Raw genomic sequence first — 23309 nt, forward strand, 5'->3', positions numbered from 1 at the left:
ATAGTGTTATAATAAAAATAGAACTTTAGAGTTTGGCCATTACAGCTGGTGTCGCGTTAAAATTTGTATAAATGATCAAGATAATATTTTAGATTGCTTTTACTGCAAAGAAAACTGCGAGGTGTGGCTATTAAATAACGAGACTGATGCTGCTACAGAAGTACTATGCATGCGCCAAATCCTAACGATCAACAGCTGTGCAGCGTAAAGCTTTCTCCTTTCGATTGCAGCATCTCATGTATTTGTAGAGAAATCTGTCTGACCGGAACCATCGTTTGTGTAAGAGGTGTTATTTGCCGAAAACATGATACTACACATGTAGTAGAGCAACGAATTGTCGTGAAATTTCACATCAAAACTTGATAAAACCGCTACTAAAACTTGATCTTTTATTAAAAGAAGTTTATGGCGATGAATGTTTATCACGTGCGCAAGTTTTTTGAGTGGTTCAAGCGTTTCCAAGATGGCAGAGAAGACGTTGGAGATGATGACCACCCGGATTGCCCGTTCCACGTCCAAAACGTTTGAAAATATCGATTCTAATTAATCAACATTACTACCATGATGTGCTTGCTCAACTCCTTGAAAGAGTAAGGAAAAAAACGACCCTATTTGTGGAAGAACAAGTTCTCCGGTTTTCCATCAAGACAACGCACAGCATTATCTTTCAAGACGTTTCTAGCCATGTACAACATCCCAGTTTTAGGCCATCCGCCTTATTCACCTGACCTGGTTCCATCCTGACTTTTCTCTGATCCCCAAAGTCAAATCTGTAATAAAAGGAATAAGACTTCAGTCCGCAGCAGCTGTGAAAGAATAAGCAGCACGCATCATGCAGGAGCTGACTGAAAAAGACTTCCAGCATTGTTTCGAACAATGGTAGATTCGCATGGAGCGTTGTAGGGATAGGGGTGGGGTATATATATTGAAGGTGATAATAACTAAATATGTATAAATTTAAAATAAAATGTTTTATAGCAATAGTCTCGTGATTTAATAGCCACACCTCGTATTAAGAGGAAAAAATAGCATCAGAAACTGTTAGATCTCTTGCTTTTTTTTTGTTTTATAGCCTTGAATATGTGCCAAAAAGAGATAAAATTGTTGGAGTAATTTAATTTATAAACTGACCAAAACTTGAGATTCCTCAGAAACAGTATCTTCATAGTTAAATTGTGTATTAAATTGAACTCATTAAAATTCAATAAATTTTTCAGTTTAATAGAAATATTAAAAATCTTTTTCCCAGTCCTCTGCGCTGCAGTAAATAGTAACTAGTTTAGGAATGGGTATTTTACTTGTTGAAATTGAAGGTAAAGGAAAGCTGGAGAAGACGGATTTCGGAAGAGTGTGTGTGAGTGTAGAGGGCGAGCCCGAGGTGACTATCGGAGTACAGATGTATGTAGGAATACTATTAACCTCATTTCGAATCAATTGAGTTGGCTGGATATCCACTATAGGTATATATGGGATACAGGAAGGAGAGAACTCCTAGGATTGTTGTGCGGAGAGGAGTAAAATGGGATGGAAGTGAACGGGAAAGGAGGTTCAATTTGACCAAAAAGGTTTCCATGTAACGCCCTGAAGTATCGGCAATATTCTGCCGCCTCCAGCTGAATCTCACTCATTCTGGTATTTCTGAATCCATTTCATTTATTTTCTTTTTTTCTCTTTTTGATGGAACCGGCCTTTTTAAAGATTCATTCAACAAATATTTCCCCTCATAAAAAAAAATGGAAATCTGTTATCTCTTGCTGCTTTACGCCTTTCAATTATCTAGGAGCGGAAGTGTCAATACGTACTGGTCACTATTAGACCTCAATTATCTGAACGTCTTTCGCTAATTTGTGCTGTACCTTTATTAAACAGTTTTCCTCACTTAGATTCTTTCAGTTCTTAGGATGGAAGATTTGCGAGGAATCGGTCAAATAAAACAACTCGTCTTTTTGCCAACGTTTCGACAAATATATTGTCCTCTTCAGGGCCTGGATATTACAAATACAAAACAATTTACAGAGTCAGTAACATAAAAAAGAACAGTAAAAATCAGTAATACAAAAATAAACAGTAAAATACAATAAATTCTTTATAATTATTGAAACTTACGTGGCTATGCGAGTTGGTTGAGTTACGGAAACTAAGAGCCAGAAATGGAGAAGTGGGACTTTCACGGGAATTTTGGTAATTACAATTGGACAGATACAATAGACTAATTACAACAAAAGAGTAAATACAATAAATATTGGGAAATTTCTTTAAACAACAAAAACCGTTAAACACAAAACACAGAAGAAACCAAATAACCCTTATGCACTAAATAACAAATAACCAAAAGATTTGAAGTAAATGTTTAAAAAACCCAGCAATAATTATGTACAAAATTTGGATATCTATTTATTTTTTAATGACAAAATTGTAGCAGTTGGCCAAATTCGACGTGTCTGTCCTAAAGTTAACTGTGTTGTTCGGTTTTACTAGGTGGCACATTTCAAGAAAACTTCGATTATACTGGTTTTTTCCCCTATCGAGTACTGTCACATTCTGAAAGTCAAAGTTGTGTTTGTTGTCAATGTGGTGTCTGAGTAGCGCCGTGGAATTGTCGTCTTTTTTTTTGTCTTACAATCATACTGATGCTGGTATACCCTTGCCTTGAGATACTGACTTGTCTGGCCTATATAACAACTGTCACAATCCTGGCAATTTATTTTGTAAATTATGTTAGATAGTTTGTCTGTTTGTATTTTGCTCTTTGTTTTGGTGAAAAATTGTTTAATGGTGTTTCCCGATTTCCATGCGGGGATTACGTTGTAGCTGTGAAGTAGTTTGTTAATTTTCTCCGATAAGAAGGTGTTAATGTAAGGGAAAGCAATGTAATGTTTTGCAGGAGGTTCTTGACAGGCTGATGGAAGTGTTTTTTTGTAAGTTAGCGTTCGGTCTTCTATTTATTAATTTCTTTCAGATAATAAGAGACTGGTTTATCCCCTTAGTTTAGAGTTACTCTTTTGTTGCAGATGGGGATTCATTTGTTGCTGATAAAGTTGTGGCTAGCATTTTTTTACCCACCTTCATTGAATTAATCTAAAAAGTTCATTGAAGGAAGTATATCGTTTCTTATTTCGTCAAGTTCATTTCCAGACATGTGGAGCGAACTAGCCGGTCGAATGCAGAATGATCTAATTCAAGGACGATTTATTTTGCCATGTTCAGAATGCAGCAGGACCCCTACTTTGAATAAGTCCACTTTTATGAATTATACTCTGAGCATCTGATTTCTGCTATTTCTAATTGGAATAGATAAATGGGTTTACTTCATTCATTAGAAAATTAAGTTAACTTTTACTAGGCAAGTTCTCTATGTAGTTATTTTCTGCAGCGAAGGAATTTTCAAAGCCGAAGTTGATAGCTTAGAATTACAGTGGAGTCTCGGTTGTCCGTCACCCTTTTAACTGTCTATCCCAATTAACCGTCACTGTCCTCAGTATTTAAAAATTAAAAAACCAAAAAATTATTTTAAAAAGAAAACCGTTCAACGCAGAGTGTTAATATTTTCTTTTGAGATTTTTCCTTTGTCTTTTAGGTACATACTCGTGCCCATCATTCGACAGTTTGTGGGTTTTTTTCCTAAAAAGATCAACCACAAACAAAACCGCCCACAAAACCGATTAGATGTCGCAGACATTGTATTCATTAATTTTAATACACAATAGAATGAATTGAATAATGAAAGATACCTGACCTATAAAGCTTAAGCGTATAAACGTATAAAATATGTATACCAGTTAATACAAAGTTTTATACACGTTAAACAAAAGAATCTGGAAATTTTCCTGTTTTTTTCCATTATCCGTCTGTTCGACTATCCGTCACGTGTCCGGTCCCGGTCATGACGGATAACCGAGACTCTCCACTGTATTGGGAACTAGGAAATTCTCTTGGTTGTTAAGTTTCTCAATGGTTCGGTTGTTCACAACGTCATTCCTCCTAATTCACCTTTTCATTTTCCAATCCTTTAAATTAAAATTCAAGTTGCCCCCTTCTTAACTAGATCTCCAAAGATGAGGTTTCCTTGTTCTTTAGATGTCTCTTAATTTTTCTAAATTTTGTTTTAAATGTATTATGTATCCTTTACAGTCCTGTCTTTATGTGGCTCTATATGACCCATTCCTGTGTGACTAAGAGAAGTTGTGACTCGTTGTGGATCTTAACGAAGTTTTGCTTAACACAATCCCCCCCCACACAGTGGGGGCTCCAGAAGTTAAGGTTGGATACGTTTTATTGAAGAATATTTTCCAACATTTTGATAAACTGCCCCAAAACACATTTAATTAATATAATTAACTAATTCTGTACTTAATTATCATTTGAATACCAGTTTGTGAACATTAGTTACCTAATTATTAGACACGTGTAATTAATAATTAATAATTCGCCATTACCAGTACATTACCAGTATTCCATTATTTATGGCTCTGAATAGTTTCTTTTGGCTCTGATTTCGCTTTTACACAGAGTTTAAACAAAAGAATGTTTCCGTTTTTCAGAATCTAATACATATTAGATAAATTAGTATATTATGATTCTCTTCCCAGTTATGATACTTCAAAATTATATTTCTGCAAACTTAAATTTATGAATTTAATTAAATCCAGTATTAAATAAATTATTTGGAATACAAAATTATTCATACGATATTTATAACTAGTTATTTGTGGCAACCCTGTTGAGTAACCTGAGAGAAACCTTCATATATGTGATCTTGCTGTTGTAGTGACGTACATATACGTAGCTGGGCTTCATGATTTTACTAAAAGTACTTCTTCTGAAGTAAATTCAATTGCAGAAAACATATAGGTAAAACTGACTAACATAAGTACAATACTGACTGTGTAATGTAAATATACTTAGTGTGGTAATGAGCACCAACTATTACCTACCTTCTACTACTGTTTATGGAAATAATTGTAAGTAATAATTTTTTTTTTTACGTTTATTCGTGCTACAATCAGCGCTATAAGTAACAATGATAACAGTGAACAGTAGAAGTAAAGGAGTGGAGAAGTTACCCAGTGGTAACACTCCGAAACATTATATGGTTAGTCACTCTCTTCACTGGAGAGTAGATCACGAGGCCACTGTCTTTTAAGACGTCTTGTCCGGGTTGTCAGGAAGAGTTCTAGAAGAAAGATTTTGAGCTAGAGGATTTACTATGAGATTGCAGCTGAATTGGAGTTTTCTGTATCTTGTTTTAGCAACTTGTGTGACAATAGGAATGTTAAGGTCATAGTGTGTATAGTCCAGGTTAGAGACATAAAATGGAGCGTTTACGATAGTTCGAAGTATTTTAGATTGAAGAGATTGAACCCCACAGCTCTATTCCATACGCCCAGATGGGTTTCAGCAGTATAATTCAAGTCTTTTGTTGTCCAGAGAGAGAGTTTTGATCTATCGTCTAAGAGTCTTTTAAGTAGTCGATAGCGTCTGTTTAGTTCTGTTCTTTTAAGTCTAGCGTGGGAGTTCCAAGAAAGTCTTCGGTCTAAGTAAAGCCCAAGGTAGCGGGCAACGTTCACTACTGGTAGAGGTAAGTAATAATTTAATGATTTTTTTAATTAATTTGAATTAATTATATATCTCAGCAAAGTGGATTATTTTTACAACTTTTTTAAACCTAAAAGTTCAATTATTGTGTAACTTAGTCTAACCATTTTTAAAGCAGATGGCCTTTTTGTCTAATGTTTAGGAGTATTTCTCTTCTAAATTATTGTAAAGATTTCATTCTTTTTCCCAGATTTCAGCTAGCTATCTTTCTTAAGTAAGTATTTTAAAGTGTATTGTTAATGTTTTCAAATTAATAATTGGGTGAGACCTTTGGTTTAACGCGTTTTCTAAATATAAATGAAATTATAGAAAAATCCACTGTAATCAGAATTAAAAGAAATTGGTTATTGCGAGGCAAATATCCCAAGATGTATTGACGAGCATCTTGGACCAACAGCTAGCTCCGTTTAAGCTGTTGTTAATAATCGCTTACTTCATTTAACAGTAGTATTTTTTTTATTGTGGATGTATTCAAAGTTCCAAATTTATTAAATCTTTAATGTTTTCGATCAAAAATATATCTTAAAAAAAAAAATCATTTCTTCTTGTTTCAGGTGCAAGAGGTTTGTGGCGCTCCAAAATTGTTAGAAAATAGTACGATGAAGACGAACATCGTACAGAATACTGTTGACACGTCATTAAAAATGGTTCATGAGAAAAATCAATCGACTACCAACTTGTGGACACCATTGAACTCCTTCTTAGAAGCTATAGAGAAGACTAAAGCCAGAGGATTCTATGCTAATCTGGCCGAACTGTTGTGCTCGGATGAAAGTTTTGCTGAGACCAGAGACACAGCTGATTGTTGGAATGGACACAGGATAGGCGAGTGAGTACAACTTTGATTGTTTTATTTACTAATTTAAGGATTTTTTTTTTTTATTGAAGCTCTAAATATAATCTCCTGTTATATTGTTTACAGGGATTCATATTTTAAAAACAATGTGTCCATAATTCTATTTGAATGACAGGTTAATTAGTTTGTGTAGATAATGTCGATCAATTGGAATGCACATTGCAATAATCCAATCAATCAGTTTTGACACTTTAGTAGTTATAGTATTATCAACATCAATTGATCATGCTGTACTAACGTTATAGCTCAAAATATGATTTATTGCATTTGGATTTATACTGAAAATCATCAATAGAAGTATCTTCATTGTAGTTACAATAAAATCACAACGTATTGTAACTCTCAATATTAGGTTTCATCCTTATTGTAACACGTTACTAGTTTCAGTGCTAGCTATTTGAGATATCGAGTCTAAAATTTCATAATAAGCAGCCTTAGGCTTTGCTTGCTTCTGATATAAATTTTTTGTTATTGTTTCATGCTTAGATTAGACACTATGATATGGAAAAACTATGTTTCAGTTTTTAGTTCTATGACCGTCACCGGAATAGAACCTCTCTTGCGTCTTCCTGTCCAAATAGTAGCTTTAACGTGTTTTTTTTTTTGGAGTGGGTTCACCATAGCTGGGGTGAATTTTAAATTTGTATATCAGATCGCGTTCTCCTAGCAAATACCACGCGAATATACGATTTATCTCCAAGCCTTTTAGGACCTTTTGAAACTTTTCAGCTGAAACTTGCCATCAGCCAGCCGCTCCTGGCAGATTGGTGATAATGGTCTGTCTGTTCGTAGATATTTTGAAGGAATTCAATTTCTAAGATTTTCTTGAGATGTGTGCTTAGGTCACTGACTTTATTCGTCTTAGCAGTCATGTTTATTCTATTCTTGGCCAGTTTGTTGTAAGAGATATTGGACTTTTTCTTAAGTTACCGTCTCGCACTGCACTTTCTGGCCAAAGGCATGTACTATGAGCATAAAATCAAAGATATATTCTGGTGTTAGCTTGGGACCTTCTAAGTTTGTCGCAAGTTGAGAAGTTAAGTTTTGTTAAAGAATCACCTAAATTAATGGAGTTAGATCTTCTACAAAAGTTTATGACACTTTGCCTATTTTTGAATCGCACTTCTCCATTTTTTTTTTTTTCAGATTCTCTTGTAATAACTCTTAATTCTTTCAATATGTGAGCTGTTATTTTTGAAAGTGGTATAAGTAAATTTTTCCATGTATCGAGATATTTAAGGTTTTGCGTTTGAATTAATCTAAAAATATTCTTTAAGGAAAGTTTGGGAATGAAATTTGGTGTAACCAGGGATTTGGCTAGGTCAAGGACAAAGGGGATTTTTAGGTCAGTGTGGATAGTGTGATTTCTTACGTAGAAAGGAGCGTTAACGATGGAGCGTAGGATTTTCGATTGAAGGGATTGGATAAGATTGCAGTACCGTACAGTTCAAGTCCGAACAGTAAACCTTAATCTATTCAAGTGATGTTATTAACACTATATACCTTTTAAATTTTATTATGAAATAATAATTATTACTATTCTTACAAAAGATAAACTATATTTTAAGCTCCAAATGGACTTATACCACTTTCAAAAATAACATATTACAAGAGATAAAAACAGGAGTAAATTTAAGTCCATATTTTTATAGACATTATAGCTTTACTGAAATGGGTTTTTATGTAAAAAGTAATAATTAAAATGAAGACATTTAAGTACACGAATAACCAAGTTTATTTTTTTTGTAATTTCAGTTATATTAAAAATATAATAATGAAAATTACTTCGTTAAGATCTTTAAAGCAAAAATAGATATTTTAAACTTATTTTTCTTTTACAGTTAGCATCATAATATCTGCTAACGAGCAGCGTACACTGAAGTAGCAATAATAAAAAATAATTGCAATAAGACAGTTGTGTTAATTATAATTATTAGAAATGGACTTATTCCACTTTCAAAAATAACAGCTCATTTCTAAGTGTCACTTCAAGTATGATCTGAATAATTAACCTGATTGATTGGTTACTTGAGAAATTTTAAGGTATCGTTGCAGAAATTCTCGAAATTTACTTATACATATCTACTTAAGTTAATCAAAAAAGTGTTATACAAAAAAAAAAAAGGAATCATAGTCGACATAAAAGCAAACAAATAGCCGTGAATAAAATGTTTACAAATACTGGAGATAGATCTTTTATACGTTCTGATATTTATTGGACAAATATTAGGAGCGCTGTCGGTATTGGTGTTTATAAAACAACCTTCTGTATATTTATGTTAGTGTGCGGATATATAGGAACGAATGGCTAATATAGTTTGGTGTACAGGGGAACTTTCACTGGCAGAACGGGTTATCTGTTGATTTATCAGGTGTGCAAGCAGGTCCTGTGTAATGGTGAGCAGGTCACCTGTTGAACAGTTTTACCTGCATCCTCTCTTTCCGCCATATTTCATTTTGTTTCCCTTTTGAAACGGCCAACTTAATCTACTTCTTTTCTGTCCCATTTCCTCCTTTCATTTTTAATAATTTTCTTTTTTATTTATTTTCTTTTTCGTTTGTTTTTCTTCCATTATTTACTTGACGTCCACTTTTTGTTTTTTATCTAACTTCCGGATTTGTTTTTCCAATCTAACGTTTTAATTAACGTTTAGACAAATAAGCGAAGAAAAGTTGCCCACGTTCCCTCTACTGGCTCGTTGGACTGGAGTGAATCGAAATGCTGGATATATCTGAATCTTGCTTTTCTATTTTCACCTGGTATTATCAGTCTCTTTGTTTCCCCTATGGGCTAGCGGCTTTGTAGAATCGAAATACGGAGCAGTGGGTTTTTTAAAAGGTCTGTCTACTCCCATCCACTTGTTGTGTATTACACTCTCTGTGAAGAAAGCTCATCAAACTGCACGGCAGTTTCCAGAATCAGATTTCTTGTCTTCAGGATGGTGAGGATCTTCTGTTCAGAGATTGCTGAGCCTGATTAGTTTAACGAGGAACTTTTTTCCATGTTCTATACTTTCATACTGTAATTATTCCGATAAATAAGCAAACTTGCCAATGAAATTGCTGTAATATTGTGCTAGCTTAAGTTTGAAATCGTGTTCAGGTAAAGATGCGGTGCTACGATGGAATAAAAAAGCACTGGTATTATGCCATCTTTGTTTTTGTAACTCTCTTTATTTAATTAACAACTGCCAATTGGTAACAAGTAAATCAGATTGTTTTGATGCCAAGATTTGAATGAGGGCCATCCAACGATAACCATCATGAGACCAACAAACACGGGATACCATTGAATTGAATTCGAAGTCCCTTTACTATCATGCGATCAGGTGATCACGAAGCCATCGACGCTTCAGCCTTCGGGGAGAATTCAGAGAAGAGTAGAATGGTACAGGTTGTGGTATGAGCGTATTGAAGTGTTCGGGAAAGTTTGGGAATGAAATTTGGTGTAACGAGGGATTTGGCTAGGTCAAGGACAAAAGGGATTTTTAGGTCAGTGTGGATAGTATGATTGCTTATGTAGAAAGGAGCGTTAAGGATTGTGCGTAGGATTTTCGATTGAAGGGATTGGATAAGATTGCAGTACCGTACAGTTCTAAGTCCTTATGTCCAGACTGGGGCTAGTAGAGCTGTGTAGAGTTTCCCCTTAGTTCAGAATAATCGATTTATTTTAAAACTGAACATGCCCTCGTTCTAGGCTCTCCTCGCCTTTAGTTGGAATTCAATACTTTGTTCAATGAAATTATTTAACTATTTCTTCAACTTTCTTTCAACATATATTTTGTATATATGTTACAAAATATATACGTAGTAACATAAGGCTTGTATAATCTATTATAATTAGAAATTAATGAATCGCTAATATCGATTTGTGTTCGATTAGTGATACTTGATTCAATAGTAGTGTTTCTGTTGATGAAAACGAGCTGTACATGTATTGTTCTGTGTTCTAATAAACTGTGTAAGCTAGCTGGATATCCAATCAACCATCTGGTTAACCAATCAATGGGGAACAACAGTTACTCTAGGACATGCTGACTATTTGCCTTATCAGCTTAATAACCTGGTTGATACTAGTAACCTTCAAACTTGGGGAAATCGATTTGAATTTAGTTTATCTCGAACCGTGAGGATTCTTTGTGAAACGTTGACGGATAATTATTTCCAAAACTTGAGGAGGAATTTTGAGGCTGTTTCGGCCAGGTTGTAGATCGGCAATATCTTCACTACTAATTCACTTAAACGTTCCATTTAACGGGAATGTCTTCTGCGTTCTACGTTGAGATTTTTGTAGGTGTGATTCTACTTTAATAGATAAGCGTAAAGCTCTATTAGTTTACGTCATTATACTAGATCTTCCCTTTAGTTATGCCGTTCTTCTGATCGAGTTCATTTGTTATCCATTCCAGTCGAAATCGGCCACTCTCGTTGCACTTCTTAGCCCCCTGTAGAAGATTTTCTTTTGTACACAGTAATTTCTACGGTTTTTTGTGCAGGGTTATACTCCATACTAAGCTCCATAAGTTAAGCTTCATATACTGGAGTCGCCATTCCTCTTGAGCACTTCTTGGGTCATACTTATCACTGAAAATGTTTCTATGCCTCCATCGCCGAAAATCCAATCGCTTTCTTTTGTTAGTACCCAGGTTTTTAAACATCACGGACTCTTAGCGGGCCATTGAAAGCTAAAGCGAACAAACACCTGTAGCGCTTCGACATATGGAGGATATCCTGTGTGGGTGTGTGTGTGTAAGTGGTCCTTTCAGGATTAAACTGTACATTTTAGACCAGTGCAAAGGGCAGGATTGGCTCAAGATTGGGCCGTTCTTATAAAAAAAAAAATCCACGCCTTTGCCCAAAAGCTTCTCACCAGTCACTCCTAGATCTTGTGAAACAGGGACAGAACTGGAGGAGTAGCTCTAATTAGCGAGTGCCACAATAGATATTCTTAATCCCATGGAATCTATGGTGTGAGATCATCTTCGAAAGATATTCCTACGAAAAATAGCAATTATTTCATAATAAGAATAAAAGCAGCACAAGAATAATCACTAATAAGAAAAAATCTTTTGGTTTATCATATTTATGAGAACATATTTAGTTAAAATGAACGTGAATTTGAACTTGGTAAGTAATGAATCTAATTTTCTTGGATTACATTGGTTTGTTTTATGTATGAAGGAAGATGTAATATGTATGGTTTTCTGATTATTTTGTTAAGATATTACATTCAGAACCCATTCATTATTATTATCATTATTATTGTCTCTGCTGAACGTAACTTACTGATAAATTATTTATGTTCGTCTCAGCAAGTATTGATTTGCTCGAATGTAATATGAATTATTAAAACACACAAATTGAAGTGAAAGTATAACAGCAGTCAGAAGAAGGAACACTTACTGACGTAATAGTAATTGTGAGAGCAAAAAGTAAATTCTCCCTCTTTCGCCGAGGGTATCTACCTATCTAGTAGAAGGTTATTCCACTTCAAGAGCTGTTATAGTCTAATAACATTAGTCTTCAATGGAGTGGTTCATTCAGTGGACAGCCTATCGCCAGTGATGGGCAAACTGCGGCCCGCGGGCCAACTCCCAGATTGTAAACATTCAAGATTTTAATACGATTTGAAAAATTGGGGTAATATTGGGAATATTGAGAATAACTACGTCCCCAATTTGGACCAAATTATGGCGAACTATTATCAAAAATACTCGCAGCTTCATTAGTTTAATTTTGGTTTAATCAAAATGAGTAGTTTTTGGCCCACTCCTAAAAATGTTTGCCCATAACTGGTCTAACGCAAAAAGTCATGCACATTCGTTAGATTAGATTATCGAGGTGGGACCTATGCCCCACGGCACCGCAGCCGAAAGTGGCTTATTGTGCCTTCCCCTTTTTGGATCTGGTAGATGAAACCTGCCCTACTAAAGAAGTGGAGGACTTTCCTTACTAGTTCTTTTTGCGCTACTATCTCCTTTAGTCTAAAAGTTCCAAAGGTTTCGTAGCGCAACCACACAATTGCAACGGCAGTGAGAGGCCGTTTCCTCCTCAGCCTGACACAATCCGCACAACGGTTCTGCGCTAATAAGCCCCTCCTTGCACAGATGACTATACCCTATATTTAAGCTACAGAAGAAGTGGCTAATCCACTTCCTCTTACGAGGTACGTCATACGTTAACAATCTTAGATTAATTTCGGTTTGTTTATCCATATCAAGTAGACGACATTAATCTTTTACTGTGCGGTATCATTCTTTTAGATACGCCATTAACTCTTGAATCATTTCGGTATCTCAGTCATGTAAATAAATATGAAATCGCTATGTTTCAGTGATTTTTTCAGGCCATTAACGTCTAATTTATCGTGATGGAAACGGTTAGCAAAAACATTTTTTGGAACTTTTTAACAAGTTTATTTTAATTTAGCTGTACACTAAAGGCTGAATCTATTGTACGTAAATGGAGTTCATATGGAAGCAAGGGCTACCTGTATTTATTGAATTATCATGTGTAGGGATTGGGGACGAACAGGAATTGTTGGAATTGAGGATTAAGGATTGGAATTAAATTTTGTCTTCTCTCTCTCTCTCTCTTCCCACTTCTTTCCTCGCAATTTATCTCCATTTGATGCAAGATGGTCTCTTGGGAGATGTTGAAGGATAAAGAAATCCAAGGTACAATATGTATTTCCCCGGGGACAATCTGCTTTCCATGCTATGGACCCTGTGCTTACTAAATATTAAGACCAACGGGACTTTGTTCTGAACTGGGTCAAGTGAGGGTGTGCACATATATTCAGTCTTCCTCTTCTTTTTTGTTCAGCGTCCATCTGTTGGCCCCTTTTACGTTTCAGCTTCGCTCTCAAAAGAAAGATATAAAAATACTTGGATTTGGGGGCGGGGGGGCTGGCCCAACCAATCGTAGAAGGAGGACCCCATTTCTTTTATTTTTCATCTAACTTCCTCCAGATTTCTTCATTTATTTTCTATTATTCTTTCATTTTGTAAATTTTCTTTTGCTTTTCTTGTTTGTTGTGCTGCAAAAAACTTTATATCTCAGTCTTTTGTTGTTTTGTTGCAATTAGATAATTTAATCCTTACTTCAGAATTTTCAAGATCACCTTCAGAGTTTACGAGCCAAAATTCTCATCAATACTCGTCTTCCTTATAAAAACCTTTTGATTAACATACTCGTAAAACTAAGTACAGTTCGTGTCATTAATCATTTAAAAAATAAAACAATAATTCATTTAAATACAAATTTATTATTTATTATCTAAAGGAAGGAAGTTTCTATTTAAATTTTCGACCTAATTTCCCCCATGTTAGAAGATCGGCTAATCTTACCGGGATTAACCAAGAAGCGCACCCTCCACACTAGCTTGCCTTCCCAACTGGGTACGCTACACTAAATCACCTTAATAATTTATGTGTTACCGCTAGAATTAGATACATAACAAGCATCCTTGTATTATATATTTATTACTTTAAATTAAATTTATTTACTCTAATTTGAATATCTATGGCTTGCTATACAGAATAAAGTTTTAATCATTCCAGAGAATAATTCAAAGAGCTTAGATCGATTGGTAGGCAGCGGAATATTAGAATTAAACACCCAAATTTGTTTTCCACCCTAAATAGGCTTAGCCTAAGTCTGACTTATACTTTTCTATAGCATTATGTCTTAATTGTGTTCACCGAGGAAGTAATAATATTAAATGGTCAGAATAAGGAATCCTTAGACATTAGGAATTGATTTTTTTTTTTTTTTTTTTTTGGAGAGCCAGATCTTGTGTGCAACCATAACCGTTACATAGAATGGAACTGCTAAGGGGGTCCTAGGAAATCGAATAAAGAAACTGTGGGTAAAAACCTAGATTACAGTGAGGCGCCACGGTAGCCGAGCGGTTAGAGGCGAGACTTGCGTAGCAAATATGTATTGTGGTACTGGGCTCGATTCCCGGTCTCTTAGGCCTTAGATTTTATTTAATGGTTAGTAAAAGAAATTTACAGTAAAGTACGTTTGCAAGTCGCCTCCGTCCACGATACCTAATTGGTAGTTGGACGTAAAGCCGACCTGAAAAAATAGGCAATTACTTTACCTAGATTACAGTGGTATCTGTAAGATGTGACTTGCAACTTGATTGGACTTTAGGAGAATAAACATTTAAAGATAATAAATCCTCCATACTAGACTGAAAAGAAACTAACCAACGCTACAAACTTCTCGCCAGACTACTTGACAAACGATCGATAGTCAACCTACAAAACAAAGGACTCTTATACCTTCTGTAACTGTAACTGCGACCTCCTTGGTCATACGGCATCGAAGTATTGGGGATCGACTAAACATTCCAAATCTCTACTCCTCCAGACATTTCAGACAAAAATACTACGAAAACTACTTAACACTCCATTCTATATTTCTAACCTCACCAACCATAATGATCTCAAAATCCCTTTCGTTAAAGATCTTGGTAAAACACGTTTCTTAAAATTTGTCATTCCTCTACCGCAGCTCTTCCTAACCCTCTTATAGAACACCTATCTTCCTCCACATTACCAGGTAATCCTCCAGGGAAATTGAAGAGAGGATGGCCCCGCGATCTACTCTTCCTCATAAGAGCAGTATAGTATTATAAAAAAAGTTATTGGAGTGGCACTACAGGGTGCCTTCTCCGATCCATATTCGTGCGATTCTTATATTATATAAAGATTAAAAAAAAAAAAATAGTAAATAATAATAGTAATAAATAATAATAAATGTTAAATTAGCGCTAAATTCAAACAAAATCAACTTCAACAGATTCACTCGAGTTTAAATTAATAATTAATGCCATGTTTTACTAAAATTTAAATGTACATAGAAATGTGTACAATAATTATGTGATGAACGTTGTTATTGTATAATATAGATTAGAGATATGTGTATATATGTTGTGCGTACATACACCGATGTGCGTATGTGCAAGTTTTTGTCTGAAATTTAGAAGAAGGTAACAGAATTTCCTTGCTGTATACCCAGAAGGAAGAGCAAAACCTTGAAGACAGGAGGTTGTTTCCTTTGTTAAACAAACCTTAAACTCCAAACTGTTCTGAGAACCAGAACCAGGGGATATATGTACCATCCATCCACCAGTATTCTTGGATATGGGCAAAACGGGTACGGGCACAAGTAGAGGGAAAATGGCGGTTCTGGCGCACCTAAATTGTGCCAGATCCAAACACCTCCAAATCTGACCGGGTAATCATCGAGTTCAACGAAGCTGTAAGCCATACCCATCAGCACCATTCTACCCCCACCTATCATCGAATTTGACGAGGCTGAAATCCGCACCATCACAAAAAAAAGAGGAATCGTTTTAAAAGATCTAAAGAGTTTAAAGATTTAAATCGGTATAGATATACTCAGATCTCAGAACTGTTAAATAATAATTTTGTTCAGAATAATGTTTGAAATAAATAGGTTTATGACAGAGAAGTTTAAAATAAACAACTGACTAAAGGGTTTTTTAAAGCGAATGCTTATTTTTTCGAAAAATGAGTTTCGAAAAGCACTCACACAAAACAAATAGGGTGAAGGGACCGGTAATTTAGAGCTTAAGAAAAAATTCGAGTTTCGTTTAGAATATCTTCCGTTATATTATATTTCGTCCAGGTGTTGGTTGGTACAATTGTGCCGCTCCGTTAGATTGTATTATGTATTCAGTAAATTCGATTTTTATGTCAACCAAAAATTATTACTTTTTTTAAAGTATTTCAATGACTCGGTGATTGACATACCGAATTTTCGGTGGTACCAGTGTTTCACATGGGGTGGGACCAGTGATTGACAACAAGTATATTCCTGAAACGACCTAAAAAATTCAAAATACCTAAATCACTGTTCCACTTAGATTTTTAACAAAAAAATCAGTCTTATTCATAATTAATAACAATCGGTATTTAAATTGGCATACCTAAATAATGTAATATTTTACAACATTACGCTTTTTCATGCAGTTATTGACGATCAACCCTTATACAACTATCCTACCGGAGAGTTTTAATTTCGTTCAAACCTTCTAGGGCATCTGCGTCATTCAATTATCGAGAAACTTCATTATACAAAACGTTCAAACTAGTATTGGTTACTTTGGCTCAAGAAACAGTTCGCTTATCCTTCTTGCAATGATAGGATAACGGTTCCGGAATGCTTTCTACCAAGATTTACCTGGTAGGTTATTATTGAAAGGGTTCGGTATATCTAGTTTTTTAATAAGTTGCCACACACTCATCAGTAGAAGGCTTTTAGTGCTGGGAAACCCAGCTCTGGCAACGGACGTGATCCACAAAACTAAAAAAAATACTCTTTCGCAGAGGAGAATACTGTACATGGCTCCATTCGTCTGCTGTCTGTAGATTTACCTTTCACTTTGTACAGTACGGTAACTCGAGCGACTGGGAGCTTTTTAGCAGCTTTACTAATTAATGTTCCTTGACTTACAAATACCTCCCGCAGTTAACAACACATTATTGACATGAAATTTTGTTCACTTACACACTCTGTTTTACTGAGTAGTATGCTATAGTTTTCTTGAGTACAGATCCATAAGTTCAGAAGATATTGAGAGCTGAATTTTTTTGGGTCATGGTTTTACTATGAAATTACGCCCTTATAATTCCCACAGTAAACAACATATTATTCGTATGAAATTCTTTTGGGTCATGGTTTTGCTGTGAAATTGGGACCTTATAATTCCCACAGTAAATAACAGATTATTCGTATGAAATTTTGTGCCCTTACACACTCTGTTTTACTGGGTAGTATACTATAGTTTTCTTGAGTACAGATCCATTAGTTGAGAAGATATTGAGAGCTGAATTTTTTTGGGTCATGGTTTTACTGTGAAATTACGCCCTTATAATTCCCACAGTAAACAACATATTATTCGTATGAAATTTTTTTGGGTCATGGTTTTGCTGTGAAATTGGGACCTTATAATTCCCACAGTAAACAACAGATTATTCGTATGAAATTTTCTGCTCTTACACACTCTGTTTTACTGAGTAGTATACTATAGTTTTCTTGAGTAAAGATCCATTAGTTGAGAAGGTATTGAGAGTTGAATTTTTTTTGGGTCATGGTTTTGCTGTGAAATTGGGACCTTATAATTCCCACAGTAAACAACAGATTATTCGTATGAAATTTTCTGCTCTTACACACTCTGTTTTACTGAGTAGTATACTATAGTTTTCTTGAGTACAGATCCATTAGTTGAGAAGGTATTAAGTGTTGAAATGTTTTTGGGTCATGGTTTTGCTGTGAAATTGGGACCTTATAATTCCCACAGTAAACAACAGATTATTCGTATGAAATTTTGTGCTCTTACACACTCTGTTTTACTGAGTAGTATACTATAGTTTTCTTGAGTAAAGATCCATTAGTTGAGAAGGTATTGAGAGTTGAATTTTTTTTGGGTCATGGTTTTGCTGTGAAATTGGGCCCTTATAACTCCCACTGTAAACAACTGATTATTCCTATGAAACTTTATGCTCTTACACACTCTGTTTTACTGAGTAGTATGCTATAGTTTTCGTGAGTACAGATCCATTAGTTGAGAAGATATTGAGAGTTGAATTTTTTTTGGGTCATAGTTTTGCTGTGAAATTGGGCCCTTATAACTCCCACTGTAAACAACTGATTATTCCTATGAAACTTTATGCTCTTACACACTCTGTTTTACTGAGTAGTATGCTATAGTTTTCGTGAGTACAGATCCATTAGTTGAGAAGATATTGAGAGTTGAATTTTTTTTGGGTCATGGTTTTGCTGTGAAATTGGGCCCTTATAACTCCCACTGTAAACAACAGATTATTCCTATGAAACTTTATGCTCTTACACACTCTGTTTTACTGAGTAGTATGCTATAGTTTTCGTGAGTACAGATCCATTAGTTGAGAAGATATTGAGAGTTGAATTTTTTTTGGGTCATGGTTTTGCTGTGAAATTGGGCCCTTATAACTCCCACAGTAAACAACAGATTATTCCTATGAAACTTTATGCTCTTACACACTCTGTTTTACTGAGTAGTATGCTATAGTTTTCGTGAGTACAGATCCATTAGTTGAGAAGGTATTGAGAGTTGAATTTTTTTTGGGTCATGGTTTTGCTGTGAAATTGGGCCCTTATAACTCCCACTGTAAACAACTGATTATTCCTATGAAACTTTATGCTCTTACACACTCTGTTTTACTGAGTAGTATGCTATAGTTTTCGTGAGTACAGATCCATTAGTTGAGTAGATATTGAGAGTTGAATTTTTTTTGGGTCATGGTTTTGCTGTGAAATTAGGCCCTTATAACTCCCACAGTAAACAACAGATTATTCCTATGAAACTTTATGCTCTTACACACTCTGTTTTACTGAGTAGTATACTATAGTTTTCGTGAGTACAGATCCATTAGTTGAGAAGATATTGAGAGTTGAATTTTTTTTGGGTCATGGTTTTGCTGTGAAATTGGGCCCTTATAACTCCCACTGTAAACAACTGATTATTCCTATGAAACTTTATGCTCTTACACACTCTGTTTTACTGAGTAGTATGCTATAGTTTTCGTGAGTACAGATCCATTAGTTGAGAAGATATTGAGAGTTGAATTTTTTTTGGGTCATGGTTTTGCTGTGAAATTGGGCCCTTATAACTCCCACTGTAAACAACTGATTATTCCTATGAAACTTTATGCTCTTACACACTCTGTTTTACTGAGTAGTATGGTATGTTTTCGTGAGTACAGATCCATTAGTTGAGAAGATATTGAGAGTTGAATTTTTTTTGGGTCATGGTTTTGCTGTGAAATTGGGCCCTTATAACTCCCACAGTAAACAACAGATTATTCCTATGAAACTTTATGCTCTTACACACTCTGTTTTACTGAGTAGTATACTATAGTTTTCTTGAGTACAGATCCATTAGTTGAGAAGGTATTGAGAGTTGAATTTTTTTTGGGTCATGGTTTTGCTGTGAAATTGGGCCCTTATAACTCCCACTGTAAACAACTGATTATTCCTATGAAACTTTATGCTCTTACACACTCTGTTTTACTGAGTAGTATGCTATAGTTTTCGTGAGTACAGATCCATTAGTTGAGAAGATATTGAGAGTTGAATTTTTTTTGGGTCATGGTTTTGCTGTGAAATTGGGCCCTTATAACTCCCACTGTAAACAACTGATTATTCCTATGAAACTTTATGCTCTTACACACTCTGTTTTACTGAGTAGTATGCTATAGTTTTCGTGAGTACAGATCCATTAGTTGAGAAGATATTGAGAGTTGAATTTTTTTTGGGTCATGGTTTTGCTGTGAAATTGGGCCCTTATAACTCCCACTGTAAACAACTGATTATTCCTATGAAACTTTATGCTCTTACACACTCTGTTTTACTGAGTAGTATGCTATAGTTTTCGTGAGTACAGATCCATTAGTTGAGAAGATATTGAGAGTTGAATTTTTTTTGGGTCATGGTTTTGCTGTGAAATTGGGCCCTTATAACTCCCACTGTAAACAACAGATTATTCCTATGAAACTTTATGCTCTTACACACTCTGTTTTACTGAGTAGTATGCTATAGTTTTCGTGAGTACAGATCCATTAGTTGAGAAGATATTGAGAGTTGAATTTTTTTTGGGTCATGGTTTTGCTGTGAAATTGGGCCCTTATAACTCCCACAGTAAACAACAGATTATTCCTATGAAACTTTATGCTCTTACACACTCTGTTTTACTGAGTAGTATGCTATAGTTTTCGTGAGTACAGATCCATTAGTTGAGAAGGTATTGAGAGTTGAATTTTTTTTGGGTCATGGTTTTGCTGTGAAATTGGGCCCTTATAACTCCCACTGTAAACAACTGATTATTCCTATGAAACTTTATGCTCTTACACACTCTGTTTTACTGAGTAGTATGCTATAGTTTTCGTGAGTACAGATCCATTAGTTGAGTAGATATTGAGAGTTGAATTTTTTTTGGGTCATGGTTTTGCTGTGAAATTGGGCCCTTATAACTCCCACAGTAAACAACAGATTATTCCTATGAAACTTTATGCTCTTACACACTCTGTTTTACTGAGTAGTATACTATAGTTTTCGTGAGTACAGATCCATTAGTTGAGAAGATATTGAGAGTTGAATTTTTTTTGGGTCATGGTTTTGCTGTGAAATTGGGCCCTTATAACTCCCACTGTAAACAACTGATTATTCCTATGAAACTTTATGCTCTTACACACTCTGTTTTACTGAGTAGTATACTATAGTTTTCTTGAGTAAAGATCCATTAGTTGAGAAGGTATTGAGAGTTGAATTTTTTTTGGGTCATAGTTTTGCTGTGAAATTGGGCCCTTATAACTCCCACTGTAAACAACTGATTATTCCTATGAAACTTTATGCTCTTACACACTCTGTTTTACTGAGTAGTATGCTATAGTTTTCGTGAGTACAGATCCATTAGTTGAGAAGATATTGAGCGTTGAATTTTTTTGGGTCATGGTTTTACTGTGAAATTACGCCCTTATAATTCCCACAGTAAACAACATATTATTCGTATGAATTTTTTTTGGGTCATGGTTTTGCTGTGAAATTGGGACCTTATAATTCCCCCTGTAAACAACTGATTATTCGTATGAAATTTTGTGCTCTTACACACTCTGTTTTACTGAGTAGTATAATAGTAAGGCAAGCGTCTTTAATATCAGTTTTAGTGTGAAAAATCGAAGGGCGCTAATGATGTTGCAGTTGAAAAACAAACTTAGATAAAACCGTTCTCTATTGTGCCTTATTATAAGTTTGAATGTTTTAAAATTCCGGATTATAGTTGGTAGATCTAAAATTGTTTTTTAAAAAATGTAAATTCTCTTATAAATATGGAGAAAGATGTGCAAAAGTGAGCGGTTGCAGGCTGGGATGTAGCGAGTTACTTGGATTCAATTCCTAGGATTGGCCGTAGATTTTGATGTTAAAATGGACATAAAAAATAGGGACTGTTCCTCAAGGCTTATCTAAAAGGATCTGGGCATAGAGCATCACAGTATTGCAGCCAACCAAACGTGGACGTAAAAAAGTAGTAATTGTCAAAAATCTCAAACCAGGAGCTAGCGATAATTCCCTTGATAACACCTTATTAATTAAGTAGTAAGTTTACCACGTCGTTATCCAACTAGGCCACGATGTTCTACAGGATCGTAGCCGGCCTACTGCGGACTGAATAAACAAAATGCATCGCATGTACGTGCCACTTGCCAACATTTCCTGTCAGTATGAAAGGAGAGTTCGCACTGTGGAGAATGGAATCCGGAAGTCTTCTATCTTAATCTAGAAGTCACTCCCTCTCTCTCTCTCCAGACTCCAAAGTCTAATCCAACTACCGGGTAACACTATAGATTCCCTAAGTGTCCTTTTTTTCAATTTACAAAGGGATTCTGGTTTCTGTACAGGATGTAACAGAATTAAGGGAACAAGGATTTCTTTTTCTTTTCTTTTTTAATTCATTTTATGGAGGTTTCAAACGCCTAATTTCCTTTCTCGATACTCACTTAGGTATAACAAAAAAAAATTGTCCTAAAGGATCCACATAGTAGGTCTTTAAAGGTTGGTTCTTTGATTGTACGAGGTATGGCTATTAAATAACGAGACTATTGCTGTAAAACATATTATTTTAAATTTATACATATTTAGTTATTATCACCTTCAATATACACCTCTCCCCTATCCCTACAATGCTCCATGCGAATTTACCATTGTTCGAAACAGTGCTGGAAATCTTTTTCTGTCAGCTCCTGCTTGATGCGTGCCGCTTTTTCTTTCACACCTTCAACGGACTGAAATCGTGTTCTTTTTAATGCAAATTTGACTTTGGAGAACAGATAAAAGTCACATGGGTCGGCCAGGTCAGGCGAATCAGGCGGATAGCCTAAAACTGGGATGTTGTACTTGGCTAGAAACGTCTTGATAGACAATGCAGTGTGAGCCCGGAGAACCCGTGACTTGTTCTTCCACAAATCGGGTCGTTTTTTTCCTTACTCTTTCACGGAGTTAAGCAAGCACCTCACAGTAGTAATGTTAATTAATTAGAATCGATATTTTCATCCGTTTTGGACGTGGAAGGGCAACCCCGGGTGGTCATCATCTCCGACGTCTTCTCGCGGCCATCTTGGTAACGCTTGAACCACTCAAAAACTCGCGCACGTGATTAACATTCATCGCCATAAACTTCTTTTAATAGTAACAGATAAGTTTTAGTAGCGGTTTCACTAAGTTTCATTTGAAATTTCACGACAATTCGTTGCTCTACTACATGTGTAGTATCATGTTTTCGGCAAAACGAAACTAAACACCTCTTACACAAATGACGGTTCTGATCAGACAGATTTCTCTACAAACACGTGAGACGCTGCAATCGAAAGAGAAGGCTTTACGCTGCACAGCTGTCGGACGTTAGGATTTGGTGCATGCATAGTTCTTCTGTAGCAGCATCAGTCTCGTTATTTAATAGCCACACCTCGTAGACAGATATCTGTACTGCGAAAAGTGCTTTAGGTCACAAGATACCTGAATCTTATTAGACCTAGGTGGTTACCTATTGGTTAAAAAATAGGAAAACTTCTCATCTTGTTTTCAACAGAGACTGGTCGAGGAGCTACCCCCGAGTGAGTTAGGGCATTGGGAGAAAAAAAAATGGAATTTTTAAAACCTTTCCTATAATTACACCATTACATTATTCATAACATCTGCATACGAGGAAAGATAAATAATTTAGTATTGAGCATTACGTAAACACACAGCATGCTTTGAGAATGTGTATAGCAAAGTTGCAAGTCTC

General features: G+C 35.4%; 1 protein-coding gene across 5 annotated transcripts in view; it reads left to right on the forward strand.

The window, feature by feature from the left end:
• dally (division abnormally delayed protein) overlaps positions 1 to 23309 on the forward strand; it is a 442796-nt gene that overhangs the window by 377484 nt on the left and 42003 nt on the right. For all 5 annotated transcript variants that reach the window (XM_074115962.1, XM_074115960.1, XM_074115961.1 and 2 more), the window contains one exon: positions 6150 to 6424. In XM_074115962.1, the coding sequence (XP_073972063.1) occupies positions 6150 to 6424 (275 nt within the window). The remainder of the gene's footprint in view (positions 1 to 6149; positions 6425 to 23309) is intronic.

This window comes from Rhodnius prolixus, unplaced genomic scaffold (genome assembly GCF_049639745.1).
Source record: "Rhodnius prolixus isolate KJV_2025 unplaced genomic scaffold, Rpr scaffold_13, whole genome shotgun sequence".
Taxonomy (NCBI): domain Eukaryota; kingdom Metazoa; phylum Arthropoda; class Insecta; order Hemiptera; family Reduviidae; genus Rhodnius; species Rhodnius prolixus.